Source organism: Liolophura sinensis, chromosome 6 (assembly GCF_032854445.1).
Source record: "Liolophura sinensis isolate JHLJ2023 chromosome 6, CUHK_Ljap_v2, whole genome shotgun sequence".
NCBI lineage: Eukaryota > Metazoa > Mollusca > Polyplacophora > Chitonida > Chitonidae > Liolophura > Liolophura sinensis.
The window spans coordinates 76,016,727-76,043,273 of NC_088300.1; the positions used below are offsets into that span (position 1 = coordinate 76,016,727).

At 38.8% G+C, this 26,547-nt stretch overlaps 1 protein-coding gene across 1 annotated transcript; it reads right to left on the reverse strand.

Moving 5' to 3' along the window:
* Nucleotides 1-8: 8 nt before the first annotated feature.
* LOC135466205 (ras and EF-hand domain-containing protein homolog) lies at nucleotides 9-21,519 on the reverse strand. Its single transcript, XM_064743606.1, has 17 exons — nucleotides 21,119-21,519; nucleotides 13,120-13,269; nucleotides 12,274-12,364; nucleotides 10,276-10,371; nucleotides 9,586-9,782; nucleotides 8,140-8,208; nucleotides 6,993-7,086; nucleotides 6,699-6,784; nucleotides 6,336-6,466; nucleotides 5,188-5,318; nucleotides 3,642-3,758; nucleotides 3,157-3,292; nucleotides 2,673-2,754; nucleotides 2,308-2,422; nucleotides 1,925-2,044; nucleotides 1,542-1,618; nucleotides 9-866 (listed from the first exon to the last, which is right to left on the reverse strand). The coding sequence occupies exons 1-17, from the start codon at nucleotides 21,472-21,474 to the stop codon at nucleotides 773-775; spliced, it is 2,142 nt and encodes a 713-aa protein (XP_064599676.1). The 5' UTR covers nucleotides 21,475-21,519; the 3' UTR covers nucleotides 9-772.
* Between the last annotated feature and the right edge of the window lie 5,028 nt (nucleotides 21,520-26,547).

The window sequence follows — 26,547 nt, forward strand, 5'->3', positions numbered from 1 at the left end:
TAATCACTTAACCTAATATAAATATACATGTACCGGTATTCTAACTATCATAGACAGAATATGAGAACTGTTAATTTAATGGCAAAATAGAGATATTACCCCTTCACACAAGTCAAATAACCTATAGGCATAACAAAGCCAGTTCATGAACTGAAGCTGAACGGTATAGCCATGATATGACAAAATATTATCATCAGGGAGATAAATACATGTGCCTTATGCAGCGACCAGTTAAAAGGAAAAAATAATAATAATAAAACATGTATGCAAAGGTAGATGATAAATAAAACAGGTGACAAAATCCTTAATACATAAAAAGTAGATGACAATAATTTAGATAAAACAGATTAAAGGCAATGGTAAATTGTATTGTTGTTAATTAGCCACTAATTAAAGTAATTAAACATCACGGACATATGAAATGGAAGTCACAAGAAAGTCTTGAAAGATATTGGCCGAAAGTCCCACACTAATCTGAATTCAAATTGCCGGATATATACATTTAGAGATATTTATTTATTTGTTTGATTGGTGTTTTACCCCGTACTCAAGAATATTCATTTAGAGATAATCTTTGGAAATTTAACAATGGCTTATGTATATGAGTGTAATGTGATGGTTTATAAATGAAATACAACGTCATTATATTTTACAAAAATAAATAACTTAAACAACGAAGTTTGATCTGAGGAAGACTAGTAATAAAAGGAACATGGCATAATATGTTTACACTGTTTTGGGAGTTATTTCCCTTGTCAAATACTCTTCTGCATTAGTTACAACAGCCACTCTTTTTCTGGTTACGCATGGATTCCAGTTGCATACCAACGGATTTCACTTCAATATCCTCGTTCGTTCGAAGAAGCCTGTAAGACAAAAGGTAACACTCTTTTACACTTTGACCCGCATAATTATGAAGACTAACGTCATATTCCCCAGGTCCACGTTTCACAAAACATCCTGGTTCAGTAAATTGCTTTAACTGTCGGTTGTATTTTGCTGAAGTCCAACATGGAGTATTTCTCCACAAACACTTCATAGGTATAAATTTAAATTGCATACGGAAGCACTTTTGCTTCAGCAAAAGAACTTAATAAGTTTCGCGAAACCGGACCCTGGTATCTTTCCCCACAATCAAATAATCTTATATAACCAAGTTTTGAACTGACTTCTGGGAAGAACTAATGTGTTCATTTGCGTAAGCCGATTTCTTTTCTGGTACCCGATGTAGTAATATTCACTTTAATTTGTAGGAGATAACAATGTTGGTTTTTTTTTGCATGAAACCCATGTTTCACAAAATTCTGTTTTATGTATCTTTTACGCCTATAGTACGCCTGGATACCAATGTCTTCAACGCCCTCAGCACTATGCAAACGACGACACGAGCATCGTCGACTGCAAATTGTCACAAACGCTCTATAAGCAGTGAGAGAGGCATGTATATGTAGGTCGTAAATGTATATTACGTGTGTTAAGAGCACAGCAGTGAAGACAGTGTGGTATACGAAGTTCTTGAGTTGTACAAAGTGTATACATACCTGGCCAGCTCCAACACAGCCTCGTGTATGTTGTCTCCAGACTTGGCGCTCGTCTCGATGAACAGAGCGTCAAATTCCTGCAACAAAAACGTGTTCAAATTACTTCTTAATTGTCTTGCAGTAACAAAATCTATATAGCAATAATAAAGCAGAAAAATGTTGTAACATATTTTCTTTTTATAAATGGGCCAAGTCGTTCCACGAAGGCAAAGAAACTAGATTTGCATAAACATATCCCGGTAGATGCAGTAACCAATTTTAGACCAAGACGTTAGTCATATCCTCAGTCGAGATGATTGTAAATAAATTCACGCCCGAACTATTCAGTGAAATTAGAAATCCTTTTTTCCTGACAAAACCTTAAGCCACAAGAGATAACCCACCCGAGCCAATCGGACACCATCTTCAAAGCGAACCGTTCGCCGACCTTGGTTTTCCATATCTTCACGTAGGTCAGTCTTGTTGCCGCACAGCATCATTGGAATCTTTTTCTGGGCGCCATCCTGGATTTAAGTGCAATATTGTATTATGTTAGCTATCATAGCAGTACTCGCACTCCAGTACGCACACAATAATCTGTACAAGGCGTTTCGGACCTGTGCACGTATGCGTAATTTTTTACGGGTAACTTAACGTTTAATGTTTGACATGTACAATATCAAAGCCATCTACTTCACAAATCAAAGCCAGGAAGATCCGGACTTGCATTCATTTTAAATGTTTTAACGACTGGAAATTGTGTTAGGGTCAAATTTGCTGAACAAACCTCTATGGCCTCTATCCATTCCCTGACATTCAGGAAGGAGCGTTCGTAAGTACAGTCGTACAACAACAGGACGCCGTCAGCACGACGGAAGTATGACTTAGCAATACTCCGAAACCTGAACAAAGAGAAATGGAAGAAAAAAATGTTGTAACTTTTGCGACGATGTTATCCAAAGTTTAATGTCTCGTTTTCATGCAGGAATCACACTTAAACATGTATGTTCTTAGATGCAGGGTATCATTGCCACTATCATCAGTCAAAAGAACCTGATACAGGTATTCCCCCAGTCTGCAGGTCTTCTTCTATAACGATTGTCTGTTTCATGTTTACTGTCACGAACTTGCCTCATATCAAATATGTCTTACCTCTCCTGCCCTGCTGTGTCCCAGAGCTGTAGAGCCACAGTCCTTCCGTCCACTTCAATGATCTTTGTCTGGAAGTCTACGCCTAAAGAGATGAAAAACAGAAATCTTTACTGCTATTAGAGCCCAGTTAGTTTTGTCAAGCAGCATTCGCCAGCCATGACCTCTTCCCCGGGTCATTATTTACCGCACTAATACACCGAGCCGACCAGCAGTGGAAGCCTAGGCCTCCTACTCGGCTTATTCCGTCATTCTGGATATCAAGATTATACCAAATTGAAAACGTTAAGACTGACCATACTTTACCCGGCATTCCGGTTACAAAATGTGTCAATGTAATGCCCTTACTGAATACTGAAAGCGCAGTCTGAAAAGTTGACTTGTTACAATTACCTACACATCCATTTACGGCTGCAGATTTTAGTAGCCAAATGTCACATGTCACGAAATACCCAAATCTGTACATATGCCGTTTGCTGATACCTACCCAGAGTGGAGCTGATGTTATTGACGAATTTCCCTTTGCAAAGCCTCATAATGAAGCTGGATTTGCCGACAGCGGCGTCCCCTGCCAAAACCACTTTGTACATGCGCTCTGGATCACGGTTTGGCGTAGGCGGAATCTAACAAAACAGAGCATCGATATTTGTGCAAAACATATTAAAAATAATGTTTTATCCCACGATAAAATATGAGAAACAGATGATGCACAGTTTTGTATATCAGTTTGTTTTACACCCAGAATGTATTTGAACAGAGGTTTGCCTAACCTCTAATTTGCCTGTCCCCAATTTGAATGAAATGTCTCCTTAAACTGTACAGAACTGGGATACGATATTGCTACACGTATGGCTTAGTTTTGAAGTGAAAAAGATATCCTTGCGAAAAATATTATTAATTTCTTGACCAATTCTTACAACACCACACTGGTTCAGGAGTACAGCAGAGCTACCATACAGGGAGTGGACTTACGTCATCTTTGGGTAACAGTGGCAGTTGTCTGCGGACGGCAAGGCTCCCCGACCCTCTGCTGGCTGAAGAACCAGGCCTCATGGGGATCGGTGATTCTGTCCCTGTGTCCATCTCGTCCTGAACAACACAACATAGTTTTACTTAAGCATGGTTGAATACCTCACAGGGAGTATAACTAGAGTTTATTGCATGGTTGAATACCACAAAGGAATATCACTTAAGTTTATTGCATGGTTGAATACCACAAAGGAATATCACTTAAGTTTGTTGCATGGTTGAATACCACAAAGGAATATCACTTAAGTTTGTTGCATGGTTGAATACCACAAAGGAATATCACTTAAGTTTGTTGCATGGTTGAATACCACAAAGGAATATCACTTAAGTTTGTTGCATGGTTGAATACCACAGAGGAATATCACTTAAGTTTGTTGCATGGTTGAATACCACAGAGGAATATCACTTAAGTTTATTGCATAGTTCAAAACTACAGAGGAATATCACTTAAGTTTGTTGCATGGTTGAATACCACAAAGGAATGTCAGTTAAGTTTGTTGCATGGTTGAATACCACAAAGGAATATCATTTAAGTTTCTTGCAAGGTTGAATACCACAAAGGAATATCACTTAAGTCTGTTGCATGGTTGAATACCACAAAGGAATATCACTTAAGTTTGTTGCATGGTTGAATACCACAGAGGAATATCACTTAAGTTTACTGCATGGTTGAATACCACAAAGGAATATCACTTAAGTTTGTTGCATGGTTGAATACCACAGAGGCATATCACTTAAGTTTACTGCATGGTTGAATGCCACAGAGGAATATCACTTAAGTTTACTGCATGGTTGAATACGACAAAGCAGTAAAGTTAAAATTGTAGCGCTAAACAGCTCCAACCCTTAATATGGCGGCCTATCACAAGGGAGTTTATATAGTTTTGGAAGAATCTATCAGAAAATGAAAACTATGCCTGTAACTCCAGTACCATTACATTGCGATTCATGCTATCAGTGCCTAACTGCCAAAATTATTATTTACAAATACCGATAAATATATAAATTTCAATTTAGAATGTTAGAACATAAACAAAACTTGTTTATAATTTAATCATTTCTTTCTTGAGGACCCTCCGCTCTTTGCTTGGCGACCTCCAAACGTTACAAAAGCGCACATAAATATACATACAATATATTGCTTCACTTTTTTTTTTAATTCACAGTAAGCTGTTGCAACTAGATCGCCATCCAGAAATTTAGCATTGAGCATTCTAAGCAAATATACATGTAAATAGACATATGTGTCCAAGGTTGGACTGCCAACAGTATATTATGGTCGTTTTTGTGCAAATGAACCATATTTAATATTTTATTCAATATCACAACCATGCTGACAATTTTGTGAGATTTTCATAATATAGATGATTCTCAAAGAAGCAGTGGCCTGACTTCCTGAATCCCTGTCTTTGTTATTGGATACAATTTCATCTTAAAGATGTATTGAAGAAATGTGACTGTATTAGATTTCCTGTCTGAGGTAACTTACCTCACTGTCGGAAGCTGACAATGCCTTCAGTCGTTTGGGTCTACGTCTTCTTCTTTTATCACCCTCATAGCTCAAACATTCGGACTCTGTGTCAAGTTCATTGAAATCACGCATCGTTGAATGTCCGCTATCTGAATGCGGAGGAAAGTGGGTTTCACAGCATGCGGTAAAAAGAGGAAAGCTTAAGCAACCCTGTTATTACAGAACCTCAGCTAAGCATAGCTTATTGCGAGTTAAAACCGGCTTTGTGTTAGAAGATAAAGTATGCTGTTAAAAGCTATTTCATTTTGTTACAGAGTTTCTCGTCCTTTACAAATATTGTGGTTATTAAGACAAAAGCTCAGAACGACCTTCTTCCAAGAGACGTGAATCGATGTAATGACATTTTATGAAGAGTGTTATTCTGGTCTACCATAGCAATGCACATTCGCATCAAGTCAATCAGAAAAGTTTCAGTTGAAAGGCCACAGTGTCAACATGCACGCAACACTTGTCCATACCCAAGTAAACACACATACATACAGGATTACGGTAGACAACGAGTTTACGGTGTAAATGAAGCTCAACCGAGTATCAGCTGGGATAAGCATCTGCATTTGCTATGCTTGTTTTGTTAGTATGTGCCATGTCTAATATTTTTCTTGTGGGTATCTTGTAACCGTACATTTATGTAAGGAACTTGTTGGAGAAAGTGGTTTAAATTGTGAGAAAGACGGAGTCGTTCTCTATCACAAACACAGAATCACCAGTCTCACGGGTTTATGTTTGCTGTTTCAGACATGTTAACCGTGTTGTATTAGTATGCAAATTAGCCTTCCACTGTTAATCTAAATTAGAGATGTTTATAAAAGACACGCAGACTCAAAGAGTATGACCGTCAGGCACGTGAAATACGTGATCGTGAAAGCATTTGGGTCAGATCTGACAGACCATGCACAGTTGTACGCCAGTAAGACGGTGGGCTGGAGCTCCGAATCTGCTCATTGAAGCTAGCTCACTTACAGTAGACAGTTCTTCATGTATTATATTATAATACCATGAATGTTAACCATTATGATGTTCACACATTTATTCCCAGTATCCAATTTAAAGAAGTTCACTGCGAAAAATGTTAAAAGGAATGATTGCAGCACTTTAAGGCTTCGTACCCAGATCCCCCATGCTGTCTACGTCACAACTCTCCTGTGTCAAGAATCTCCTGGAACTCCCGCTCTCGTTCAGACGACTCTCCGTCATGCTGAACTCTTCTGCCAAGGAGGAAGTTAAGCTACATTCTTGTCTGAAATGCAATCAGCATGTCTTTCAATTTGGGGCTTTGAGTTTTGCGATGAAAAATAGCCCAGTAAGATTATCCAACATGGATTTAATTTTTGTAACGGTTTCAGTGTAAAAAGAAGACATCCGTGAATGAAAGTGGTTTCAGTAACTTACAACAAAGTTTTACGATAACAAAATGTTTCACAAGTGACAGCTAGGCTTGAAGTTAAATTCGGTCATTTACACAAACCTACCTTCCGATTGGACTATCCAAATAACTAGACAGAACTGATCCTTGTTTACAGAGTTGTCCATGATCGGTCGAGTCATTTCCGGCTGACTGTGTGGCATAACCAAAAAATACATGTAAGACGAAATAAATGTGACTTGTTCATAAAGACTTACAGGTTTGTGAGAACTTGCTACATTAAAACAAGTGATTGGGTGCCCTGTGGAGTCAAATCTTTGACGATTGTTTGAAGACAGAAGTGAAGGTATTGTCCGATCGAAGTACAAATGTCATCGATAACAGGAGGAAGCTGACTTACACTGCCGGATAGATTCCTTTTGTGCAGAATTCGAGTCTGTTCTAAAGCTGCCCTTAAATCGTCATTGGTATCGTGAAGTTTTTTGTTTGCATCGCTGAAACAAAACACGAAGTTCGCCTTTAAATATCAGTCATGAGTATAGCTATAGAAATAGCAATACTTGTAGGGTCGCTGTATAGCACTCTATTGGCGTTTAGTTAAAAGAGTTGTGAATACTCTCTAGAATAAGTTAAAATTTGACTTTTTGCCATTTTCCACAGGTAGTAACAATAGTTATTACACACGGACTAGGGCTAATGTTCTATATCCAATAGCTCCGTATCACTCGGGTAAATGACATGTACAATGGGTATGCGAACGCGAATACTGCGCCAGTCTAAAAGATATATATATATATATATATATATATATATATATATATATATATATATATATATATATATATATATATATATTCTTCAATTTATAATCAGCGTGCTATAGTATTCGTTAAGAATTGAAAATGTGTGATACAGTTCAGCCCTTTTGTACGAGTACAACTAAGCATCCTTTATACCGTGTTTCATTTGACATGAATATTTACTACATCAGTACTTAATTACATGTAGGGGCCTCCGTGGCTCAGTTGGTTAGCGCGCTAGGGCAGCGTGATGACCCAGGAGTCTCTCACCAATGCGGTCGGTGTGAGTTCAAGTCCAGCTCATGCTGGCTTCCTCTCCGGCCGTACGTGGGAAAGTCTGGGGGCAACCTGCGGATGGTCGTGGGTTTCCCCCGGGCTGTGCCCGGTTTCCTCCCACCATAATGCTGGCCGCCGTCGTATAAGTGAAATATTCTTGAGTACGGCGTAAAACGCCAATCAAATAAATAATTACATGTATGTTATACATGCACGAAATATAACCCTTTAATTAAGACAAAACACGTCATGTGGGTCCAGAAACAAAACAAGTAAGTTAGTACACGGGGATGTGGGGAGGGGTCATAACTAGGCTTAACTCGACAGCTGCCTCCTTCAACAAACAGGTGAGTCACGGTTTTACTTCGCGGAGTGGGCACACGTGGCGCTTGTGGAAATCAATCAATCTGCTTGAATGAAGTATATATATACAGAGAGAGAGAATGCGAGAGAGACTACAAAGCTACGTACTGCAACATATGGAGTTGTCGAGTGAGGTTGTCCTGTTCCCTGATATAATCCGTCACCGTGTCTTTCTCACTGAAAAATAAAATATATAATACCTGTAATTAGTCAAGCTAATGTTATAAGCGTCAAAACTTTTAATTTATGTTCACCACTAATTTTGTATGGTTAACTGTTCATTTCTAAACCATATATCTGATGAACTGTTCACTTCTATGATCTGTGTGTGGTTTGGTGTTCATCTATTTAGCGTGCATGATTTAGCGTTCGTTTTTATCTCGTGTTTAGATAAGTCTATATACGTGCATGTGACCCTGTTCAGATCTAAAACATATTTGTTGTTACCCGTTCATTTCTATGCCTGGACGTGGTTTAGTGTTTATGTCGGATGTGGTTGAGTGTATATTTCAAAGCTGTGTGGTGTGTAGTGTTTATTTCTATGCTGTGTGCGGTTTAGTCCTCAAATTTATATGCGATTCCTTGTAGTTGGTGGCACTTTATTTACTTGAATCGACTGTCCCACCTGAGGAGGTACGTACTACGTACGAGGTCAACTGCACTCTGTGATTTTAATTTTGATATAATGAGATAGCTGATCGCCATCTATAAGATAAATGCTTTTCATAACAACAGTACGGTACATACAATTTCAGCTGATATCGAATACCTCTTTACATTTACTGACAGTAGCTCTTTTTTCTGTACACAGTAAATCTGTGTTTATTTTATTCGTTTATCATTGCATTTTTGTAGTTCTCGCAGACGCGTATGTGAAAGATGAGCATGTGTTGATTACATACCTGTGCCAAGAAGTATTAAATACCCTAATACGATATAATAGAACAATACCGGAGTTAACCCCGTTGTTGTCGATCCTGTTTTAAGTCAATCAGGAACCAACTGATGTTTATGCTATGTTCTGTTAACGTATCCGTGTATTTTGTAATATTCCAATGTATCCCAGTGCACTACATGTTATGCCAACATATCCCGTTGCGTTGTTTTAATGTGAATGTATGTTAAATGTGATGACAACACAGCATTTTGAGTAATTCTAGACCAGTCACGTCTAATAAATTGCAATTAACATCACTGCATTTTACCTAATTCTCCTTAAACCATGTGGTGCTAGGGGGCGTATAATTTGCTACCATTTATGCATTTACATGAACAGTCAGTATAAAACCCTGACTGAGGTAAATGGACAAGAGGCCATATTTCCACAGGTTACGTGTGACCATTTGCCAGCTATCATATTGTCGCCTGTGCTCTGGTTTTTCTGCCTATGTGGCAGGTGTTAATTATTCTGCATTATGATAGCATATCTCATATATTATGCCTGCGTATCTCAGTGTATTATGTTATTCTACCGTTTCACATTGCACTATGTTATGCCAGCAGCCAACATCAGTTTTATTCTTGGCTTTATATTGACTGCTGACGTTGACTTACATCTGAAGTTCGTGACACTTGTCTTTGTATTCTTGTCTCATGGTGGCCAGCTCACTGCGCGCCAGGGCGAGGCTCGTCTGAGCGTCTGTCAGGGAGCTCTTCATATGTCTGTTCTCGTGGTACAGCTCCTCGAGACGAGACTTCAGCTCGCTCAGTTGACCGTCGCTCATCCTGTCACGGTTCACCATTGTCTCCAGCTGGTGACAGAGAGAACAGAAGTTTTAAGCATTGCGTTATTCCTCATTTTGTACCAATGCGTGTCAGAATAGACTCGAATTCAGTCTCATTTCAAGCCGGCGTCACAAAGGCATCCCACTTTCTTCATGATACCGGTATTCAAATGAAGGCCAGCAGTACGCCTACTCATAACATGATATTCATATTGAAATCTATAGCCATGAAAAGCTCTGTTAAATCTTATGAAACATCTCCAATGCGACATGCTTATAATGAGGGAATATTTACTTCGTGATGTAAATACCAGTCAAATAATAAATGTTTGAATATGAAACTGTGTATAAATAGGTGAATAACGTTACCAGCAATGACTGATGCATTCTGTCTTCCATGAAACTCCTTGCACGCCACATCGTCTACACTTATCCCGCATGTCCATCAGCACAACGACGAACACTTATTTACACTTATCCCGCATATCCATCAGTACAGTGCAGGTATATTTCAACTTACCGACTGTAACTTCTTTAAATTCTCGTGGAGCATGTTAATTTCACTCTCGAACCTGGTCTTCATCTCAATTTTCTCTTGTTCAGCATCACGCAACATCTGCGGAAAATCCAACAAACATTCTTATTACAAAATGCATCCTTAGATCGTAAGCCCTAAGACACGATCCAGTTCATTAATTCGAAGATACCAAAGATTGCAGGATCGTTAAGCGAAAGCAATACATGAAACGCCAAGTGTTCGAGCCGCCTCGGCCTTTTGAATTATCGACAAATTGTGAGACTACACATAGATAGTTAAACTGTCATTCAGTTACATGATCCATAATATGTCTTTTCTTATTACTTTGGTGAAGATAGACTTTAAGGTTGCGTGCAAATGTTTATTTGGTTGACATGTACTAGTATGGATTTTAAAGAAACGTCAATTGCTGATTGCCTGTTGTGGCGTTTTGTGTTTCGGCAAGCCTTTAATTCTGATGCTTGTAGTTTCTGTGTGCATCATTATAGTAAACAGATGCATACAGCCCAATGTAGCGTAGATTTGGTATTCTCAAACAGGTGACATTTATCTCATCATTGCCGAAGAAATGCTGTTGTTGTTATAACCATTTCTGTATCAATTTTTTTTGCTATTATGAGGATGACAACCAAGAAACAAAGGTATACATCTGCGAAGATAGCTGTAGCGTACATGTTCATTCATGTGTCGTATTTGACTGTTATAGTATAATAATGTCTGCGCTCCATTCTGACTATAAAGGTGTTCTGATCCTGTGCGTATAACCGTTGATAGGGCCATATCTAGCTACTACTACAGGTTAGCACGAACTTCGTCAGAAATGTCAACACTCTGGGCAATATTTAACTTAAGGGAGTGAACCAATTTAACCAAGGGTAAAAGATGATAAGTAGTTATCAAAATTACTCGAAATCAATCAACTTTCGGACATAATCAGTCAACCTGTGTCAAAACTTGTTGCAATTATATAGGGCTGTTGTCAAATCCAGGTCAAAAGTACTGGAGACAGTAATTGTTTCACGAAGTTCCGAGACATGAAAACGCACGAACTGCTGACTGGGTGTCGTGCTTATCTAACGTTAATCGCATGGTTGTGTTGACACAACGAGACTCTCTACTGGTGGGTGTAGTCCGAAGTTGATGTTGGACCAAAGTCAAAGCACGTTGTCAGTTCGCAAGCTGTCGGTGTTATGTAAGGATTTAAATGAATTCAGACTTATAATGAGACCTCGTAAACAACAAGGACAAAAAAAACTCTACAGAAGTGCGTCGCTCTTAGTCGAAGCTACAGTATAAAATTGGTTTCTAAACACGTATGTGTTCGTAGGCAAACAAATAGTAAGTTCTATTTATTGATCGACGATAACCTTTTATCCCATCCCCTTTTGTTCGTTTCAAATAACGCGCCACCCATAAGCCAGCTGGAAAAACAGTAAAGCTATAGAAATGACCATATACCTTTCACCAGCTAACTACCAACTGTACAATAACGTCCGACGGAGAATTTATGCTTGACTACTCAAAACATCAACTATAGCATATCTAACTTTATATCTAACGCCATGTTTATATAGCCTCCGTTGCTGAGTGTTATCATGAATGCACAAGAAAAGCAAATCTGCATGAATACAACAGAAATTGTTTTCTGAGCAGAAACAAAGTGGGTGCACAGAGATTTATTATGAACACTGTAATTTACAATTAAAGCATCCGTAGATTTTCATGCAGTACAGAATAAATGAAAGCAAGAATTATGTTCATTATCCTGTTCGTTGATTTAAATTGCTGGCATTTAAAATCAGTGTTGGAAATCATTTAATGTTCAAATGCACTTATTAACTGACTCGTTGTTGAAAGAGAAATCTAGTTAGTTATAGAAATCAAAAGAGTTCTTTCCGCACAGTCTAGTTGCCTAAAATGCGCGCAATGTGCAAGTGTTCGGTTGCTTGAGGCGAATATTGCTATATGTCAAACTGTCACCTCTTTCCTAACCCGGGATTCGATCTTCTGGACCTGATTTTCCGTCTCTTCCTCCATCTGACGCATAAGACGCTCATGTTGCTCCTTCTCTCTGAGGAATAGAGAAGAAAGACGATATTTCTGAGTTGCAATAAATACAGAGATCAGGGTTTTCACCCTGAAACAATCCCGTGGATCAGACTTAACGTAACTTTCTGTGTTTCTTGTTTAAGCAAACACTTTGTTGTTGGCTGAGCAACTCTAGTTGTATATAGTGTTACCTTAGTTTTTTCAAGAAACACTCCAGGCTGGACTTGGGCAAAAAAAAAATACGGACTTACAATCAATCTACTAAACTTAGGCAGTTTCGTGAAACCGGGTCCCGCTCAACTGTGGGTAATTGAGACTTACACACGAATCACATACAAAACGAAATATAAGTACTGACCTATGCTTCCGGACCGATCCCACGACGCCATATTTAACTTGAGTCAACAAGAACAATATAATGCGTAGCACATGACCCAAGATGTTGAAACTGCGACAGCTTTGTTTCAGATTAAGTGAACACTTGCATGACGTCCAATTTCAACATCCAAAGGCCACAAACATGCGCTAAAATCAGATTCAAGGTTAATACAATCGGCCCAGTTCTGGATATTGTTTAACGCAGATCTATGGAATAACTCATGAAAAAAATTGAACGCTGCTTAAAAAGGATCGGATCGGCAGGAAATCATCAAATGTAACAGAGTATAATTTTGGAAACAGATGTATTAGTAGGATTTAAGTGTAAAGAAGATGGGGCTTGTGATTCATGACATTAAAACGTTCAAATAGTATGAACGGTGTATAAGAAGAACGCACCTCTTGAAGGACTTCTCAAGCCGCTCATTCTCCTGCTGAATTTGTCTGACATCCTTCAGGACACCCAGCACGATGCTCTCGAAGTGCGGAAGGAGGTAAGGCGACTCTGACTCGTGGAGGTGCTGGTACAGCTCGCAGATCTGCTCCTGGCTGTTCACGGAACGGAAGCGGTTCAGATGACGTTAGAATACAGCTAACAGAAATGGCTAGAAAATTAAACTATCTGGATACGAGATGGCAATAGCTAGCTAGAATGGCGATATTGGACAATTGTTATAGTAATTAGCTATCAAGGCATCTAGATACATGTAGAAAACATTGTCTTTCAGTATGCAGAGAAACAGTATGATGTTAATATACATGTACGTGTAGTTGATATGAATATAATTAGGACGAACAGCACAGAGAGAAAAACCAGATCAGCCAAGACAGTGTGATAACTGGCAAATGGTCACAAGTAACCGGTGAAATACGGCCTTTCCTCAATTTACCTCGGCCATGGTTTTATTCATGCAAATGCATAAATGGTAGTAAATTACACGCCCTCTAGCACCATGGCATAAGCAGAATTAGGTAAAAAAAATGCCCTGATGTTAATTGTAATTTATTAAACGCCAGTGGTCTAGAATTGCTCCATATACTGTGTTGTCATGACATTTAATATATACAATAGCATTAAAATAATGCAAAGGAAACGGGTGTCAGTACGTAATAGCGACGTAATTTCACCTTCTGCATGTACCGGTATATGACTCTTAAATTGTTATATTTGCGCTTTTATATAAAAATAAAGTTTATATTAATTATAATTTCGCAATCAATTTTATAAACACGGATTTTAAATCTGACACAGAAGAGTGAATGAGTTGATAATTGCAAGTTGATAATTAAGAGTCTGTTATGTTTGCATAGAGAAAGCTTTTTGCATCATCAGGTTGTGTAAATTTTGAATGGTGTGTTATGAGTATGTTACGTGACAGGGTTTTTTACGTAACAGATTTTTTGCACGGGTATTTAATTTCATAACACGTATTTCATCAGAAGATTTCCAATTCCAAGCTTTTTAATACACAGACTTTCTTCCATCTTCTATTAATACATGTCCGCTTCTTTACCGGATGAAAATCATGAAGTGAAAAAAGGTGTATATTTACATTATATATATATATATATATATATATATATATATATATATATATATATATATATATATATATATATATATTAAGATTAAATGTTAGCGTTGATGATTCCTTTGTGTGGGGATTTAATGCGAAGTTTCAGAGTGGAAATCTGCGGAACAAAAGCTTCCGCATTGTTTGCATACTTTGGCTGCTATCCAGCTCAATAACTTTACATTGCAAGACACGCGAACAGGGATTACTGCAAGCAGCTCCCGACAGCTTAGTGATAGTCGATACACTTCATGGGTTATCTCGGTCGATTTCTGGTTTGACTGAAAATACATCTCACTCATTCTTGGTTCCTACCAATTCATATTGACTTATGTTAGACATCAGCCATGTGCTCAGTGGACACCAAACCGACGCCGTATAAACATATACTGCTCATTAGTGTTTTTACAGACGAGTGATTTAATATACAGTGGTTTGTCACACAAAGGCCATTAAAAATCAGTTTCGTTACATTATACGTGGGGGAAATAGGAATCCCGATGAACAATGTTTCATTTATTACACTTAAATGTGAATACGAACGAGGTATTCATTGGAAATTAAATATGTATTAACTTAATTAAGTTAAATTTTTGAGAACAAAATAGGAAAATAACACAAAAACGTGTTCTGAGTTCATCACGAGATGAAAAATGCCTCTGAATTTATAAAGAAATTCCGCGTATCCGTTTAGTGTAAATTGTAATTTGAAGTTTCTTTGACTATAGTCTTAAATGGAAAATTCAGTGTACATCACACTGGGATGTGAGGCATCTGAGATGTGTTTGATTAGGAAGTGGTATGTTAACTACTGTATGTCGGGTTGCCGTCCAGCTATGTATCTCCACCCGGTCACTATGGCTGCCATCTCTGACTTCAGGCTTTAGTCTTCCTGAGCGGAGTGTGTTCCGTGTGATAACATCTGCATTTGATAGATATACATCAGTGAATTCCTATAGGGTATGAAATGAGGCCAAACCCAAAAACACGTCGCACATCTTCTGCATAGTGACAACTTTTTTGTTCAAATCCACATGGGGCTGTCCGTGGGTGTGTGCCAGTGGGTGTGTGCCAGTGTCGTCTGTTGATCTAATTCACCTTGAAAAACGAGTAACAGTATTTCACAAATGCAGGCCTAGGTTTTGCTCGCGGCAGTTGAACTTAACTGATGTTTTTTTCACAAGTGTGTACATGTGCAGTCCTATTTCATGGTGTGTTGGCAGCTATGGAGAGCGAGATTTACTAAAAACAACTTTCATTGTAAAGTGGTCTGATGAGAGTGCAGGCCATCTAGATGGTATGTAGTATGTAGCCATCTGAACGGGTGCGTATCTGCGTGTCCTCAGGCCTCATTTGACACAAATGGACGGATGCGTACTCTGTAACCTGCTAAGTATACAAACCTTATTTCAAAACATAAATGAGTGTCTATCAAAATAGTAAGAATTCTCGAAATACATGTATAACAAACCTAGTTTTGGAAAGTTGCTGAATCTGTGCTCTAATACTGACTGGAATGACGGAATTTGCTCCCCGTTTAGTCTTTGACTCTTTCACCGAAGCTGTTTCTTCATTGTTCTTGTTTGTCTCAACACTTTTGGTAACCATACTGTCAAAATCCCGTAAGGAGACAAATCCTTCATTGTTTTTATCAAGAGACTCAAAAACAATGTCCGCCTCATCGAGAGTCAGGTTCAAGTCCACTGAGTGGTCCATGATGCTGTTACGTGTCAAGTAACCATTCTTCTCAGGGTCACAAATTTCAAACAGATGCTGAACCTTTTCTCTATCCCAAGCGGACTCCATTTCGCCCGCGTTCTAAGCCACATACAACGATTAGTGTGGGCAGATTTGTAATTACGTGTACCCTCTGTACACTATGCAATAGTCAGAGGATACTACTGAAACTTTTTGTAACAACAGCCCATGTATCGTTTAGATATACATTTTATCCTGAAATTCACACCAATGTCAAGAGACCTTGGTGAATGTAATCCCATTCCGATCCACGGATCAGGTTACTGATAACTTTGATAAAGGTCCAATTAAGCAGTTGTCAGTCAGATTTATTAAGACAGCTTCTTGGCATGAAATTCGATGACAAAAGGTAAAACTATACGCCCAAATGATTCCAACAGAATTCCGTCGCTTTGGATGTACTAGACCTCAACTAAACAATTTACCAGGAACACATTAATTGGTAATCAGTAATTAGACCGCCAGATTGTTATCCGGTTCGAACTACAGTGTCCAAACGGCTTGTCTTGAAATGTAGATCATATTAGATTCCTCGGTGCTGTTGATGTTCTTGTGAAAGAGTTTCTTCACCCCGTTGCTGTTGTTGTTGTTGTTATCGAGTAAGGTTACTCCTATAGAACCTATCTCAGTCCGTTACCACAGCATGGGCTGTGTTATGTCCACGGTAACACTGTAACCAGCCTGAGTGGAGAACTGGCAGTATCCTTTTTAAATGGCCTTCTGGTGTAAAGGCCCTCAGTGCAAAATGTCCGACTGACATGTACATCCCAACAAACTTAAGATTAGTCCGGCGGTACAGGTAAACTGTTAATTTAAATTCTCCAGTCAACTTAAGCGCATGTTGTTCAAACACCAGAAGTCAGCATATGTGTGGAAACTGTGCAGTTAAATAGGTCGCTAGCACACGACGGTCACTTAACACTTACACCTGAGTGTCGTGCGGGAGTCCATATCTGGGTGGGAAACACATGTTATGTTCACTGACCATTCCTCCAGGAGGGTTATCCCGCTGAGGCCCTACCAAGCTGACCATTACACGACCACTTGACAGCCAGGACTTGACCACTGAACTGACCACTGTCCTCCAACTATGTCACACCTGTGGATTCCCTTTGTATGTCAGTGCCGTCGTCCTTAATCACAAGCCGCTCTCACCTTCGATGATGCTGCATGGGTACCTGTTGAACCATGACTACGTGCTTTCTCCACGTGCTTCTCAAGATCTCTTCTCAAGTTCCATATGCATACACACCACATACATATCAGGGTAATGTCACATGCATCTAAATGATTTCTCAGCAGAAATTCACTAGACTTGTCAGCTTTCATGGACTTAAAACTCACTGAGCCTAGTAAAGCCGGGCGAACTACTGGTGCATAAACGAATACTGCACATACATGTATCTAAAGCTCAAGCCTGCAAGTAGTTGTTCAACCGTCTCGCTTGTTTGCCTGGCTGAATAAAGGTGATTCGCTTCGGTAGAGGTCTATTATTAAATCAGATTTACTTGTAGGCTTTGGTAACAATTTCACTGAAGACCTGGATTTTATACATACCGATAGATTCGATCATTAAGCTATCTCGATGTCAGATAACAATCAAACCACTGTTGTTATAGATTAAGAGGGTTGTAGTCCTAATGGTCTTTAATGCAAATTTATGCCGCTTAATAGACGTTTCTGTTATGATTTGAACGAATCAGAAAGACTCTCCAAGTGTTTGATGGTCCGTAAATATATTACATGTAATAACGGCTACTAGTAATTTCTAGTTTATCTCCATCGAGCATAAATCAACTTGAACATTGGAAATACATGCATTTATCTAAAATCAGCCTTAAAATGGGCATATGTGACGTTAATGATATAATTAAAGCTGCATATATATATATATATATATATATATATATATATATATATATATATATATATATATAAAGCAAAGAGATCTTTAACTTTAATACCTGTACCCCCTTAGGCAGTATATTATTACCCTGTAGCTTTGTCTGAGTGGTAAATCCCAGTTTTAAGATGAAATTGGCAAAACCGATGGCATAAAACCTTGTTCAGACGAGATCTCCAGATTCTCGAAGTTAAATAGACAGAAAGTTATCATGTACATGAAATTGGTGTCAATTCAAAATTCGTTGCCACAAGATGACAACGTGCGCATGCGCGATGGCGCTGTATTAAATCAGTAGTAAGTGCAAGACGTTTATACTAAGCAATGTTGCATGTTTGTAAAAGACCTGATTTTAGACCATACTAACCGTAACGTGAATGCAGCAATAAAGGAATAACTGAATGCAGTAGTAATGGCATAAATAATATTATAATTTTAATCTGTCGTAATCGGATTTTGGGATCTCATTGGTTATAAATGGAATACTATCTTCTACTGGAAGTTGTCTAGAGCAAGACCGTTGAGGTCACGGGTTCAAGGTCAGCTAGCTCGGCCATTGCTTTACGTCAGGATGTCACAAAAACTTAATTGTGAACGGCGTCGAACATCAAATAAATTAGTTAATGATGGTAAGCTTGGAAAAAATTAAAGACAGGTAGATGTAGACACGTATTTAGATACATATATGGCTTAGCACAAAACATCTAATCGCCGTAACAGCGGTATTGTATATCTGTACAATCTGCTGTCTCCATGGACTATATTCATATGTCTTGGGGTATGGCATGTGCTTTGGGTGTTGTCTAACTTTGCACTTTATTCTTACTCGTCTAATTTATAAATGAAGGCCTGTTACCGGAAACCTCTTCAGATCCCCCGCTAGCCCACCATAAACTCTACACACCCCGTGCATGTGACGAGAGAAAATGGCATGTTTTAACACATCTCGGTTATGTAGGCTAAAAAGTACGAAGGATAAATTTTATGTCAAAACTGGCTTTAATCCACGTAACAGAAATAAAATAGCTTGCAATCAGGTCCGTGACTAGCTCATAGTCATCACCTGTTACCTTGAGCTTGAAATCATCACGGTCATTGATATACATATACACTAGTTGTTTTTTTTACGTAAATATTCCGCGCCATCTGTCGTCCCACACATGAGTGATTTATAAGGCAGACCCGCACAACATGACTCAGCAATACTATTTATCCTGGGAATCAAATCCTTGTCACAACAAGCGCTTTCTGATCCCAGGGTATTCTATTTGTTCATAAAATCATCAATGTGTTCTCTCCACCACACCTAAAGACCTTACTGACTAAAAGAAATAACAGCCAAACAAAATGCCTTCAGTCTTAGAAATAAAAGATCACTTTCGATTATTTAAAAGCCGAATTCAGCTTTTCTGTTCTTCCTTCTTTCCCAAGACAACCAAAGAATGGAATTCTTTGGAATTGCCTGTTCATATCAAAAACTCATTTACAGAATTTACATTTACAGAATAACACGAAGGCCTACTTAAATGCACAACGTTTGTAACCATTGTCACGCTGTCGCAGCATGAGAGTTTCCGTGGAACTCAAATCGATACGTCCTTGTAACAATGCATGGCCTATGTTTGAATTTGCATGAGAATCCAGCTGGGATCAAGTTACTGAATGATCCAATCATTCGTATGAAAAAAGTATTTTAATACTTCACTTGTGTTCGAGTAAATAAAGAATCAATATTATAAAACCTGAGATCTATTTTTACAATGAAATTAACTTTTGAATAGAAGGTATCATTTCACACCACTACCATGATGAAGACTGCATGGATTAGTGTTTGGCGTGTGGTAACTTGCAAGACTACAGGCAAGATGAACTCTGCTTAGCCTCAGCGTATCGATCTCATAGTGACGTCACACATTAAGCAACCGCGCAGCTGTCACAATGTTGTACTGTCACCGGCTACTGTCTAATATACAGTGACAGAAGTTTATCGTTTATACACCAGTAAGGCCAAAGGACTGGAATGCGATCCATTGTTCCCTTAAGCTTTGTGCACCTTTATATACACACTTGATGTTAAATAATGCTTCCTACTGAGCATTAGCCTTGTCAATCCGCTCAAGCAAGCAGGGACTGAGGCAAAGTCAAGGTCAGAAGAAAGACGACCATGAAGGAACTATTATATTATGTTGTTTTCTTTGTTTGATCTTTCAGAGTTCGAGCTGCTCTTACAACATAGGCCTAAAGTTGCGGGTTTTATGTTCAATCCATTTTTTTAAGATCATTTTAAAACCCTTACTTACATGAGATGGAACTATACATGTACACTTTACAATCTCTTTAATAATTGCACAGTGTATTGCTTTTTACAAACTTAATTATCGAATTCAGATTTATAAACTTAAATGGATTTAGATGATTGTTGCAGCTTAAAGGGCAAAGGTCAACGCTGGGTCAAGAATCCGGCAAAGTGGGTTACTATTCCGCTCTAAGGTTGTGTTTTATGTCATATAAAAAGGCAGCTGGCCAGTACATCACTCTGATAAAACCAGTAGATAAAATGTTTCTGTGGCGCAGATAAGCCTTTATATCAGACAGTATCAGACTAACCTAGCACATAGGATCGATGTCAGCGTTAGGCCTACAAGTGAAAGTGAAATGTTCGTATAAACTATATATATATCTCTCTCTCTCTCTCTCTCTCTCTCTCTCCTTTCATTAAATTCAACTGTCAATCAATACATTTGCTTTTATTTATTAAAATTTATTCCTTGATCATTATAATTCTTATTTCTTCCCAATTCTTATACACCTGTTTATGAATATTCCACATGGTATTAACTGTATTCAGATTTCTGGAAAAATTCCTGGCTCATTTTAATCAGCCTACTATGAATATTCCGATATTATTTGCTGTATTTAAATTTCTTTTACAATTCAATTTTCAGAAAAGTAGCAAATTGAATTTGACGCTGTATGTTGTCTTCTGTCATCAAAATGTCTCTGTGCACATATAACTAACACTGCTGCACCGTTTAATTATTTTAAATGATAATTGCATTTAACTCATACGACTATCTTATAGTGCGACCATCCAAACCATGAGTAAGCTTCGTTTCCATTTTGTAGGTAAAACAATGATTACAAAATTCTTACAAAAACTTACCAGGAAAGTGATTTCAAGCCATCATGGAGACTACCAACGAATTCCTCATCCGGTCCACCTCCGCCGCCATCGCCATTGTCATCTGACTTCTGACTGGCCAATCTCTGGCGACGCTTGGCACGACTGATACTCAGCAAGGAGCTGCTAATGTCACGGAACCCCCGAGCGAACTCTTCAACGCTGATCTTACCGTCAGCATCCTTGTCCAGTTCACGGAACACCTCCGTCAGTTCATCACTGGACAAATCCGTACATACCTTGGCCAACTCCGACTTGTCGAGGTACCCAGAGCCGTCTAGATCACACGCTTTGAACAACTGTCTCAAGTTGGTGTCCACTGACGGCCGTCGTTCCATTACAAGACTTCAGTTCTCGCTGAAGAGTATTCTATGGTTTCTTCAACTTTCTTGGTGAGCGTTTACAGAAGAGCGTAGCTTTGCAATAATTTCCTTATCTCTCGTTTAGCGGTGGTCCAAAGGGCGTCTGTTAGGTTCCACTGGATGTCAAATTCATCCTGGCAAAAGATCTGAAGAAATCAAACAAAAAGAATTTGAGACCAAATAATGTGAATATTATTCAAACACTTGTGTAGACAAGTTAAGCTTTAGTGGAAGTTTCTACTTTTGAGGTAACAATTTAATTCTAATTCTTACTTTAAACACTAAAATAGCGCATTAAAACGAATACACTGAATTCAAAAAGTTACCAACAATCAACTCAAAATTTGTAAAAGACAAAGTGAAGATAAGAACATATATTTAATCACAAATATGGAATAACTGACTGACATATTCTTTAGTTCATTGTTTCATTGATTGGGTGGTAATTTTTTCTTCCTTTCACTCGCAAATTATTTACAGGTAACCTATTTAGCTTAACGGATAGTTTATTCTGGTGGCTGTTCTCTTTCGGTCGGCAACATCTGGAGAAACCGATGCGCAAGCGCATAGTAATAAATGGTGTAGCTCGCCTATCTGGTTTTATAGCTTTGCTGTGAAGATATACAAATATGTCTTTGTGTCTTTGTGAATATACATAACTTTGATCATAAGCTAGCCTGACGAAAATCGTCATACTTCGCAGTTGTCAGATGTTTTAAAGAATATGTCATAATCCTTTCTTTGATTGATCTCGTTCGTAAGCATTAAGTTGTGTAGGTTAATAACAAAGAGTATCGATTCTAGTTTGAAGCTGAATAACCAACATCGCTAATCGATACGGATTCTAAAAGCGCATTGCGCGCCTGCATATACATAGCAGCCATATCATAATTCATCTCATACAATGAAATGAACAGCAGGTATTGATTTTCTAAGAAGTTTTGCCCAGCTAGACTTAAATGCTGAAAACAAGCTTGCGGAGGTTCTGTTAACGTTTACTGACCAGTAAAGCCAGTTAGGATGTCAACATGAATACTGCATTAATCACTCAAGGCATGTAGGAATTTACTTCGATAACAACGTAAACCAGGAGATTTGGACCAAAACCATTTGGTGATTTTAGGAATTTTTGACAAGCGTCGAATGATAATGTAAACAAACATGTCTTGAATCGGATTGTCTTGTATTCTTTTCTTTCACCCGGGTATTATGTTTACTTACTATACACCTTGTTGATAAGCAACAAATTCCCAAATGGAGTAAAGAGTAAATCTGTGCATGGTAAAATGACTTCATAAAGAAGATCTTGCCTAGGGTAGATGGTAAACTAGTTGCTTACAATGTGAGGTCAGCATTGCTTTGTGTCATGCCCCACCACGAACTTTTTACATGTTATTTTCTGATTGTAAGTAAATATATACCTTCCTGCGTACAGAGAGGGAGCCAGCATCAGCTGGACTTAAACTGACAACGACCGCATTGGTGAGAGGCTATTGGGTCATTGCGCCAGGCTGGGTTGTAAATAAAAGCCCGTGAATAAAGATACCGGTTATATACTTTGGTCACCTTTGGGAACGAAAGGCATTGCTAAATTTGTTAACAGACGATTCTTCGTTTGGCAAATAGACAGATTTCAAAGAACTTCTCACTGATGCCCTCTACTTAAGCCTAAAATGGAAGGACTTATCCCTGTGAGAATGTCACAAGGGTTTGCACTCAAATAGGAAACATCATATACCGTGTATCACACAGGTCGAAATTTTTTTTCTTGGGTATCTGTTTTGTACATTATTTTTTTCTCATATTCAAGGTCTCATTTAGTAGGAATCTGGAGCATATGCTCTCTTGTACAAGATAACGCACGCTTCATGAATCGAGTATTTGTGAGGGTTGAGTACTGTATACGGCCATGAAAACATCAGAGCTCGTCCATCGTTGTGCAGTGCAGAATAATGACCCAAAGTGAGCAGTGGTCGTTACGTTCAGTCTCTATTAATCACAAGAAATACTTCTGGTTACATGTTTGTTTACTGAGGAACTGAGCGTTACATATTTGTTTGCTGAGTTGCTAAACGTAACACGTTTGTTTGTGGAGTTGCTGGTGAGGGGATTAGCGTGACACGTTTGTTTGGTGAGGGGCTGAGCGTTACACGTTTATTTGCTGAGAGACTGGGCGTTACATGTTTGTTTTCTGAGGTACTGAGCGTTATATGTTTGTTTGCTGATGTGCTGAGCGTTACATGTTTGTTTCCTGAGGTGGTGACCGTTATATATTTGTGGGTACAATTGTTGAACCTTACATGTTTGTTTGCTGAGGAGCTGAGCATTACATGTTTGTTTGCTGATGGGATGTTCGTTTATTGTGCTACAGAACGCTGTACATTCTTGATGAGCTGCAGAGCCCTACACATTTGTTTGCTGAGGAGCTGAGTGCTAGAAGTTTGTTGGTTGAGTTGTTGAGCGCTACACATTTGTTAGCTGAGGAGCTGACCGCTAGAAGTTTGTTGGTTGAGTTGTCGAGCGCTACACATTTGTTTGTTGAGATGCTGAGCGCTGCACGTTTGTTTGCTGAGATGCTTAGCGCCACACGTTTGTTTGTTGAGATGGTGATCGGTACACGTTTGTTTGTTGAGATGGTGATCGTTACACGTTTGTTTGTTGAGATGGTGATCGCTACACATTTGCTTGTTGAGATGGTGATCGATATACATTTGTTTGTTGAGACGGTGATCGCTACACGTTTGCTGAGATGGTGATCGCTACACGTTTGTTTGTTGAAATGGTGATCGCTACACATTGTATGATGAGATGCTTAGCACTACATTATTGTTTGCTGAGTTGTGGTGGTAGATCCTGAAATCTGGTGACAACTTATCATTACGTTCAAATCTAAGGTGAGAGACAAGATCAAAGGTTAAAGGTGAATCGGTGCCAAATGAACTTCAGGCAGATCCGTAGTTTATCTATAAAGGGAAAATGTCTGTACTATGCCTAAAGTTCTGAAAACAGTGAAAGTACAATTTGGAGAATTCTCGTGCGCATGCGTATTAGGCAGCGATGATGTCAAAAATGTATACTGGACTACATATAAAGAATGTTCTTCAGATGTAAGTTTCTGTAGCATGTATACGTATCCATATCTGCTGGCTGTAATGGACACATCCGGGTTATGTGACACTTGTCAGCGCTTTCAACACCATGTTTTTAGAACTATTTTGTAGATATCAGAATTTAATTTAAAATGTCAGAAGAGATAAATTTTCTGTTCTGATACCCCAGAAATTTGCCATGAGAAAACTTTTGACTTATCTGGGATTAACGCCTAAAATATCAACAATGTTTCCCGGGTATTAATAACTGGGGTTTTCTTCACGTTCTCTTACACGCTGATAGTCTTTTTACTACCCAAGCTCGTGCTAATTGGTATATACATTATGTTATGGGATTGGGCTTGTTCTGAGTGCTGAGTACTGACCCACCCCTTACCCACGAGATTCGGCCTTAGAGGCAGTTGAAGAGTTTTGGTGGTGTGTGAGACTTATTCATATTTATCGATCTTCAAAAAAAAAACGCTTATGCTGCGGCTTTAGGTCAGAAGGTTTGTCAGGTACCTGGGGACAGGCGATGGTTTACTCTTTAGGTTGACCACCGGGGTTTTAATTCATAGCTTTAAACGCGAACGAAGAGAATAAATAGCCAATCAATGTTAAAGTATTTTCTAACGCTAAGTGAATGATATAGTTAGGGGGTTTTTGTTTGTGTGTGCGTGTGTTGGGGTGGGGTGGGGGTGGGGGTATTGGAATTCAAGTGGTATGTAATCATGAGAAACCACCATCATGAATCTAGGGAATGAAATGATGGTAGTTTTGAAAGCACCATGATGGATGTACGCACGCGCACAAAACTAGACATCCACAGTAAGAACCAGCATCCATCGTGAAAATCCATCATGGCGCTACACAAACATACTTGTTTTCTGGGTCATTTTGCAACAGTTGGTTTTCTGGTGATCAGTGTTGATAGCCTACCTACATAAGTACATGTGAACATAGCCATTACAGTGGGCCTTAAATATTTTATGGATATTAATTGTTACAGTGGAAATTAATTTATCCGAAGTATTGGACACACAGTTTTATTTCATTCCATTATAACTTGAATTCCCTTTAAAAATTATTTAATGCATGATTTCCAATTAACGGACTGATTATAGCAACAATAATGGCGACCATGCCACACGTATAATTTTGAATTTACACTGCTTTTTCAGTTTTACTCTAGAAATGCATACGAAAAGGCGAATTGTATCAAAAATTTTGTTGTCATGCAGTGTAGTAATATATAGACATATTTAGTGTGATTTGTCTAAAAGTAACCTTCGCTATTAATCAAACGCCTAAAGACTTAGCTGAACATTTCGTTTATTGTTGATTCGACCAAAGTACTGGCTTTCACGACTGTCTTAACGCTAGCTGAAGGCTTCCTCTGCCAATATGTTATCCCTTCATGATTGTGTGCAATACTTAAACTGAAGGCCCGAATGTTATCGGAGATCAATATTTATTGCAGTACGGCGGAACGGATATTGTATGCTGTGGTATCTTTCCATGACATCGCTCGGTCACCTGTTGAGGTCTACGGCTTATTACAGGTGTATCGATTGGTCAGGCTGTTGTATCTGACCCCAACATACTTGTACGGCCGCCTACGAGTCCTCATGTCCTGTACATGGACGCGAGACTGTGTCCGCCTACAGGTGAACGCCAAGACGCCTGTCAGCCGTCATTGGATGAACACGTTCTGTATCTATTTTTGAAGAACATCTTCTCCACAGACAAATCTAGTGGAAACATTTTGCCTATCCGATCCGTGATGCCTCAAAAACAACCCGGCGAGAGCAGTATTGACCTAACCGGTTGTATTGGGAACGATGGGATGATTTGCTCGCGTGCTGCTTAATCATCTCGGTAAATCAGACATAATACACTATATAGTATCGAATAAGCAAGCCAAACGTGGCGTCAAGCAATCCGGTAATGAAACAGCGAA